At 43.8% G+C, this 9,247-nt stretch overlaps 1 protein-coding gene across 1 annotated transcript; it reads right to left on the bottom strand.

Moving 5' to 3' along the window:
- Positions 1-6,102: 6,102 nt before the first annotated feature.
- HCAR2 (hydroxycarboxylic acid receptor 2) lies at positions 6,103-8,573 on the bottom strand. The gene is given in 2 exon segments (XM_037817032.1): positions 6,103-7,406; positions 7,409-8,573. Coding segments are annotated over 2 exon segments (1,173 nt in total). The 5' UTR covers positions 8,501-8,573; the 3' UTR covers positions 6,103-7,325.
- Between the last annotated feature and the right edge of the window lie 674 nt (positions 8,574-9,247).

The following is a 9,247-nucleotide window of genomic DNA, read 5'->3' as shown; positions in this document are numbered from 1 at the left end:
AGAGTTGGATATCCATATCCAAAAGAATGAAAGAGGACCCCTACCTCCCCCCCTACACAAAAATTAACTCAAAATGGACCAAAGATCTCAATATAAAAGAAAGTACCATAAAACTCCTAGAAGATAATGTAGGAAAACATCTTCAAGACCTTGTATTAGGCGGCCACTTCCTAGACTTTACACCCAAAGCACAAGCAACAAAAGAGAAAATAGATAAATGGGAACTCCTCAAGCTTAAAAGTTTCTGCACCTGAAAGGAATTTCTCAAAAAGGTAAAGAGGCAGCCAACTCAATGGGAAAAAATTTTTGGAAACCATGTATCTGACAAAAGACTGATATCTTGCATATATAAAGAAATCCTACAACTCAATGACAATAGTACAGTCGGCCCAATTATAAAATGGGCAAAAGATATGAAAAGACAGTTCTCTGAAGAGGAAATACAAATGGCCAAGAAACACATGAAAAAATGTTCAGCTTCACTAGCTATTAGAGAGATGCAAATTAAGACCACAATGAGATACCATCTAACACCGATTACAATGGCTGCCATTAAACAAACAGGAAACTACAAATGCTGGAGGGGATGTGGAGAAATTGGAACGCTTATTCATTGTTGGTGGGACTGTATAATGGTTCAGCCACTCTGGAAGTCAGTCTGGCAGTTCCTTAGAAAACTAGATATAGAGTTACCATTCGATCCAGTGATTGCACTTCTCGGTATATACCCGGAAGATCAGAAAGCAGTGACACGAACAGATATCTGCACGCCAGTGTTCATAGCAGCATTATTCACAATTGCCAAGAGATGGAAACAACCCAAATGTCCTTCAACAGATGAGTGGATAAATAAAATGTGGTATATACACACGATGGAATACTACGCAGCAGTAAGAAGGAACGATCTCGTGAAATATATGACAACATGGATGAACCTTGAAGACATAATGCTGAGCGAAATAAGCCAGGCACAAAAAGAGAAATATTATATGCTACCACTAATGTGAACTTTGAAAAGTGTAAAACAAATGGTTTATAATGTAGAATGTAGGGGAACTAGCAATAGAGAGCAATTAAGGAAGGGGGAACAATAATCCAAGAAGAACAGATAAGCTTTTTAACGTTCTGGGGATGCCCAGGAATGACTATGGTCTGTTAATTTCTGATGGATATAGTAGGAACAAGTTCACAGAAATGTTGCTATATTATGTAACTTTCTTGGGGTAAAGTAGGAACATGTTGGAAGTTAAGCAGTTATCTTAGGTTAGTTGTCTTTTTCTTACTCCCTTGTTATGGTCTCTTTGAAATGTTCTTTTATTGTATGTTTGTTTTCTTAACTTTTTTTTCATACAGTTGATTTAAAAAAGAAGGGAAAGTTAAAAAAAAAAAAAAGGAAGAAAAACAAGGAAAAAAAAAAAAGATGTAGTGCCCCCTTGAGGAGCCTGTGGAGAATGCAGGGGTATTCGCCTACCCCACCTCCATGGTTGCTAACATGACCACAGACGTAGGGGACTGGTGGTTTGATGGGTTGAGCCCTCTACCACAGGTTTTACCCTTGGGAAGACGGTTGCTGCAAAGGAGAGGCTAGGCCTCCCTATGGTTGTGCCTAAGAGCCTCCTCCCGAATGCCTCTTTGTTGCTCAGATGTGGCCCTGTCTCTCTAGCTAAGCCAACTTGAAAGGTGAAATCACTGCCCTCCCCCCTACGTGGGATCAGACACCCAGGGGAGTGAATCTCCCTGGCAACGTGGAATATGACTCCCGGGGAGGAATGTAGACCTGGCATCGTGGGACGGAGAACATCTTCTTGACCAAAAGGGGGATGTGAAAGGAAATGAAATAAGCTTCAGTGGCAGAGAGATTCCAAAAGGAGCCGAGAGGTCACTCTGGTGGGCACTCTTATGCACACTTTAGACAACCCTTTTTAGGTTCTAAAGAATTGGGGTAGCTGGTGGTGGATACTTGAAACTATCAAACTACAACCCAGAACCCATGAATCTCGAAGACAGTTGTATAAAAATGTAGCTTATGAGGAGTGACAATGGGATTGGGAAAGCCATAAGGGCCACACTCCACTTTGTCTAGTTTATGGATGGATGAGTAGAAAAATAGGGGAAGGAAACAAACAGACAAAGGTACCCAGTGTTCTTTTTTACTTCAATTGCTCTTTTTCACTCTAATTATTATTCTTGTTATTTTTGTGTGTGTGCTAATGAAGGTGTCAGGGATTGATTTGGGTGATGAATGTACCAGTATGTAATGGTACTGTAAACAGTCGAAAGTACGATTTGTTTTGTATGACTGCGTGGTATGTGAATATATCTCAATAAAATGAAGTTTAAAAAAAAATAATAAAATAAAAGTACCCATCAAAAAATAAATAAATAAATAAATAAATAAAAAAATAAAAAAAAATAAAAAAAAGAACAACACGTACTGTTCCCAGGACCTACTGATGCTTGCAAATCTATCTCTGGGTGTGGCCAGAGCTCAGAGTGTATCAACATTTGTTAAAAAGCTTAGAAGCACTTTCCTTTCATCTGACAAGACTGTGGAATAGTGGACTGTAGGTCAGGTCCCGGTGTTTGTGATTCTATACACAAACCCCTTCTCCCTAAGAGACAGAGGGGGGCCACATGCTAAATGTGAACCCAAAGAGAGCCCAGCATTGGTTGCAAAATAGTCATGTCTTATTCGTCAGAGAAGATGAGAAACTTAGTGAATAGAACTTCAAAGACAGGTTCTTACTACAGCTGAGCCTGCCAAAAGGTACTTTTTGCCCCTGAGTTTATTAAGCAATATGTAAAATATTAAAGACTTTGGTTTTCCAAGAAGGCCTTTGAAGGGCTCTAGAAGTCACACCTGGAGATCCGTACCTGAATGTGTTGGTGGCAGTGTGAACTCCATTGCTTCCTGGAGGTTGATCAGACATCTCCCCGTTTTCTTTGTAGCATAGTTTTGCAACATGGAAGAAATTTTGGAAGCAAGGGAATTGAGGTTGTTGCCTCTGAAAGCCCAAACTTGTGATTCCGATGAATCGAATGGAGGGTGATTGGAAATGTTGTCTGAGGCACCCCCAGGCAGGGAGCCTGTCCTTGCAGTATTGAAATTACCCTGTACATAGCTGCTGTGTGACTGTGGTCTTCATGACCCTTTTTTTTGTTTGTATTTTTATTGGGGTAATATATACAACATTAAATATCCCATCTTAAAAATAATTTTTAAATGTTCGGTTCAGAGATATTTGTCACATTCACAATGTTGTGCTACCATCACCACCATCCATTACCAAAACAGAAACTCTGCACCCATTAAACACTGGCTCCCCATTTCCTGCTCCTCTCGGCCTGGGTTACCTGGAATCTGCTTTCTGTCTCCATGAATTTGCTTATATTAGATATTTTAAATAAGTGGAATCATACAGTGTTTGTTCTTTTGCGTCTGGCTTCTTTCTCTTAGCATCATGTTTTCAAGGTTCATTCACATTGTCGAATGTCCCCTTTCTTAAAAAGAGGTTTTTGGGTCTAATGGGGGATGCTTGAGCCAAGCCAGACAAATCAGGTTCTCTTCCATGAGGATCTGGCCTGAGGGACACAGGGGTTTAGCCACCAAGTAGCGTCTGGAGCTGAGAGCTGGGGTGCAGAGCCAAGTGCTGGTTCCCTGCAGCTGCCCAGGCCTAGTTTAATTTTCTGTTAGATTCTGTGAAACACTCCACTGTCTTTCCAATACCCTTCCTCTCTTTTTATTTTCTATTTCTGTTTAAGCTAATCTGAAGTATGTTTCAGTTACTTGCATCCATAAGAAACTTGATTGAATTAAAGAATTATAATAAGGCATCTCCTTTTCACTATGAGAAAACAAAAACAGGAATTTCCTTATCAGGAAGTTTGTCAGTAATATGAACAGCTCCTGCCTCAACCCTCAGAGAATTTCATCAAAATTTCAGGTTCGGTCTGAAAACGTTGCCAGTTTGAATTAACAGATGTGTGAGAAGGATGAGTGGGAGATGACTGCAACAGCCCAGCTAGATGGTTGTCCATTCCTAGTACTTGGTTACTCCACCAGAACAGCCCCTCTGTCCAAGGTGCCACAGATAACCAATTCCTCAGCTAAATCTCTGATTATAGAAGCAAAATGGGAGAAGAGGGGGTCAGGTGAACCAGACAGACCATCTGTAGACACAACTGCTTGTCATAAGCAGGAAGGTCAACAGATTGATAGACCATGATCAGGAAGTATTTTGAAACTAAACCAAAAATCATTTTCAGGACCTGCCATGTATCTGCTCCAGAATACTGGGTGCAGTTTGTGCACATGCACACACACGCACACACACACCTCTAATTTAGGCAAGGCACCATGAGGCGAGGTAGGCTAATAAATTGGAAAATGTAAGGGAGTTCATAAAATCAGAAAACAAATGTGATTTTCACCTGCAATTTTATGTCTCTAGACTTAGGGATGACCTTTTGAAGTTTGGAAGAAATTGTTTAGGGGTAGCTAAAAGGAAATCCTACTTTAAATAGCAGAGAGTAAACGCATTGAACTCATGATCCAAGAATTGGTACCCCTAAAATAAAGAGAACAGCTGCAAGAAGGTTTAGAGGAGATAATGAAAGAGGTGCATAACTGGTTATAACTGCCCTTCCCAATACTTAGACACATAGACAAGTAGAAATATATCCCTTTCTCTCTCTCTGTCTCTCTCTCTCTCTCTCTCTCTCTCACACACACACACACACAGACTACACCACACCACAGTTTGAGATGTGCATATACCACTGGTTTTTTGGTATTGCTTGCTTCCGTTTAAAATTGATGTTGGCATTCTCTTGGCCAGAAAAGAGAGGTATTTAAGAGGCAACTCTCTTAATAGCTATTATTGATGATCAAAGAAGATGATGGTGCTCTTATTTGTAAGAAATATAACTAAACGTGATTTATATGTTAAAACAACGTACCTTTATACATAGTCACAGTAATAATATATTTCATTGTTGACAATTTAGATAAAAGAAAAGTCTGGGAAGAAAAATGAAAATCATCTGTAATCCAATTGCCCAGGTATAATCAATGCCACGGTTTTGGTGTATATTCTTCCAGACTGTTGTTTCCACGCCTATACATATTTATGATGTGCCTATTTTAAAAGAGAATTGAGATCATACTGTATAACCTGTTTTGAAACCTTTTCATTTAATATGAGGTGGTCTCTCTCAAATTGCACTACTTTCGCACATCAGGGGTTCTTTGGCTCATGAGGTAGCATTCCCCCCACTCACTGCCCTGTCCTCATGCACACCAATCTCATTCTCCCCTCGGGCTCTGCCCTGCCTTCCCTCCGCCCAGCACACCCTCTCCCAGGTGTTTGCATTGTCTATCCAGTCTTGTCACTCACACCTCAGTTCAAGGTTACTTCCTTTCCAGTTACTCTTTCCCTGTTTCACTGTCTTCATAATACTCGGAGCTATCCAATATCCCCTTGTCATTCATTCACTTCCCATCTGCCTCCTCGCTCTTGAAAGCAAGTTCAATGAGAATAGGGGACCCGGCTGCCTGGCTCCTGGCCCCATCTCCACCGCCCAGAGTGGCTCCTGGCACGCCGTGGGTGCAGAGCACGGAAAACCTGGCTGGATGCATGAATACTCCAATGGATGCGAGCTGCTGGGCTCCGAACGCCCTAAACCGCCTCATCTGCTGACAAACCTGGACTTGCACAATGGCCTCCCCACTGACTCAGGCAGAGGCTGGCGAGTCCCCTCCTTTCCCCTAAGCTTCTGTCTTCCTCCTCTTCCTCTGGAAGAAGGTGACTCCTGTTCTTAACTCTCCACCTCTTGGAATTGCTTGGAGACACAGACAAAGCAAACTGCTCTGAAACTGCTTAAGAAATTCGAGAATTTCTGTCTCTCATCATTCATTGCCCTTCAATAAATCCCAGGCTGAGAGCCCGAGTATCTGTTTCTTTATCTGCACCCAAGTCAGGAGGGGTCAAGGCAAGCCTCATCTTGCCAGAGAACCAAGGAGTGACAGAGCTGGAAATGAAAGCATAACAGAAACTTGCCCTGATCAGAGATTCCGACCCACACATCTCCTTTCATTTCCAGAACTGGGAAGTGAAACCATGCCATAGGAAGCTCGTTCTTCCCCCTCCTGCAGACAAATCCCACTCTGCCCTGATTCCTTTTTAATACACAAATACTAATGGCAGCTTTCACCAAATTTGAAATAAAATTTAAAATGCCCCTGCCATTCTGTCTGTACCACCCTTCCAAATTAAATCGTTTTTATTTAATCCCAGCTTTTTTTTCTCCTGGTCCCAACTCATATGTAATATTTACTTAGCCTCTTATAATGTAGCTCAGCATCCGAGTCATTTTCTCCCTTTAAAGTATTGGGATTTTCCTCCCAGGACACAGTTAACAACCCATAAAGGTCTCTGCTTAAATAAGCAGTCCATTTCCATGAACCATAGCCCAGATACATGCAACACCAGACTGTCTCTTTTCAAAGTTTATTGAAGTGGGAGAGTTAGTAGTAAGTACAGAACTCAAAAGTGGTAAGCAAATGGACCAGGAGAAATCAGGGGCCCCCACTTTAACCATTGGAGAGCAGCACATTTCCCTTTTAATGTAAAAGCAAACAGCAGTAGGAAGCAGCTTTCTTCCTTGAAGCTTTTTCGCTGCTCAAATCTCAAATTAGTGTAAACAATAGAGGAATGTATTAGTCGCTGGTTTTAGCATAAATGCCATTTCCTTTCCCTTGATAACACTGTTTAGCTTAGTCCCTCCTGGGACTAAGCCCATTCTTACCACCACTAGAAACTCAGACATTAACCATAACCACAGCTCAGGAGTCTCTTTGCCCGGTCCTTTTCTGCTACAGTTTGGCTGAGAGATGAACTGGTCCTGCTGAAGCCAGGTAGCCTGGCTTGTGTAATGGTTTCATGGTGTCTGGGCTCCTTCCCAGGAGAAACCTCCTCCCCTCCTATCGCTTGGCCCTCCTTCTCCCAGCTGGAGCCCACGAACACTTTAGATATTGCTCCAGAAACTGAGTACCCTTCAAGTCTCGGGCAGGTGAAGGAAGGAGCCAGGTGCCAAGAGGCTTCTCTGTGTCTCCATCTCTGCTGAGCAAAAATGGAAATCTTGCCCTCTTCAGAGGCATAGATGAAGCAGAAGTCTCAGAAGCCTAGAAGCTGTACTCTCCGTTCTCCCAAGGTTTCTGCTGCCACGACTGACAACCGATTTGCCCACTTGACCACACCACTTGGCTAAATCCTGATTCTCTGAATCGGGAAGTTCCAGGAAACCTCAGGCCAAGTCCAGTGATGTTACTCTGTGCAAGGGCAGAACTGTTTTTTCAAAGATCTTGGTTCTTGGTGAGAATCTCCCTTCTCAGCTGAGTTGTTTAAGTACAGGTTGGGGCCAGGTATGAGGGGCTCAAGGGCTCCACGGAGTCACCGATTAAAGGGTCTGGGACACTTCTGGTGGTGCTCAGGTCCCCAGTGAGCTCCATGCTTGTGCTCCGGTTATTGTCCGGCTCCACCGGAGTCTTCTTCCTGAGGCAGTGGCCCAGGCATGTGGAGAAGAAGTTGGGAAAAGATGGGCTGGAGAAGTAGTACACCACAGGGTCCAGCATGCTGTTCATGTAGGTGAAGCTGAGGGTGATGAAAAAGGCCAGGTCAGCCGACCGATAGATGTTACAATCCTGCGTACCTGCGCTGTGCAGGAGCCAGAAAATGCGCATCCTCACGGCCACGCTGGGCAGGAAGCAGATGACGAAGACGATGGCCACCACCATGATGAAGCGGATGGCCCGCTTGATCTTGGCCTGCCGGTCCATCTGCCTCTGCCGCAGGCTCCAGATGATTCTGGCCGAGCAGAACAGGATGATGGTCAGGGGCAGGAAGAATTCCAGGAGGAACATGGCATCGTGCCACCGGAAGGTGTAGCAGATGCTGAAGCTGCTGCACAGAAACGCGTTGCCGTTCTGGGTGAGCATCTGTCTGTACAGGAGGTGCACAGTCAGGCCGATGGTGATGCCCCACAAGACGCAGGAGATGACGGCCGCTGTGCGGTTGGAGATCTTGTTCAGAGCGTGGTGCGGGTGCACCACCCGGAAATACCTGTCCACGGCCACCACCGTGAGGAAAATGATGCTGCCCTGGCGGTTCATAGCCAGCATGAAGAGCATGATCCGGCAGGGGACGTCCCCAAACCTCCAGTCCCACTTCCTCACGTAGTTGTCTGTCAGGAACGGCAGGCAGATGATCAGGAGAAAGTCAGCCACCGCCAGGTTGAACAGGAAGATCCGGCTGGATTTCCAGGACTTGAGGTAGAAGCAGAAAATCCACAGGGCCAGGCCATTGCCCAGGAGCCCGAAGACGAACTCCAGCCCCAACACCGTTGGCAGCACGTTGGCAATGAAGTCATCCCGGAACACACAGCAGTTCTTGTTGTGGATGACCAGAAAATGATCATCTCGCGGAGGGTGGAACCGGCTCATGAGTGACTTGGGTTCTTGGGATGGAGCGCGTCACCTAGCGAATGCTCAAGGAGAGAGGCGTGCAACCGTGTGAGGGCCGTGTGCCTCAGCGCCTGCCTTTATGTCATGTCAGGGTGTTGAAATAGATGACTGAATGGTTACCAGGAAACTACGAAATAGCTTAAAAAAAAAAAAAGCCAAGCAAGGCTCTTATGCAACCTGCTGTTTGCATAAACAAGTAATAAAAATCCCCTGGGCAGACAGGAACCCACAAAATTTTCTAAATCTAAAGGATAAGTTTAGGCAAGCCGACCATCGTTCATGAATTATTGGAAGGCTTGTGTGCTGGTGTCCTGGTTGAGCACTTAGCCTTCGAGAATTAATTCACAGCCATCTGCTTGCCTCACAGAACTAACAAAATAACAACGGTTATAATAATGTACTGTGCAAGACAGCCTGGTTTTCCAGAAGCATTAAGATATTAGTATGCATACGATTTAAGCAACATTAGCAGGCATATGATTTTTTTGTAAATGACTGAGAAAACAGTCATTGTCTATTTTATGAGCACAGATGCATTGAAACTGAGCACTGTTCCTGTGCCATCCTCTCTGTACAAACATGGATTGCTTTTCCACCCTAGAAGTCTGCAATACATCTCTAGTTAGAAGGAAAAAAAAAAATGCCACTTGAGAGCATAAAATTTCATAATATGTCTGAAAACTTGAACCCTGTTTGGATTGCCAATTTTGTTGGTTTGTATTAGGT

This window comes from Choloepus didactylus, chromosome 23, assembly GCF_015220235.1.
Source record: "Choloepus didactylus isolate mChoDid1 chromosome 23, mChoDid1.pri, whole genome shotgun sequence".
Classification (NCBI taxonomy): domain Eukaryota; kingdom Metazoa; phylum Chordata; class Mammalia; order Pilosa; family Megalonychidae; genus Choloepus; species Choloepus didactylus.
The sequence above is the reverse complement of the archived record's forward strand: the minus strand, read 5'-3'. Positions and strand labels throughout refer to the sequence as shown.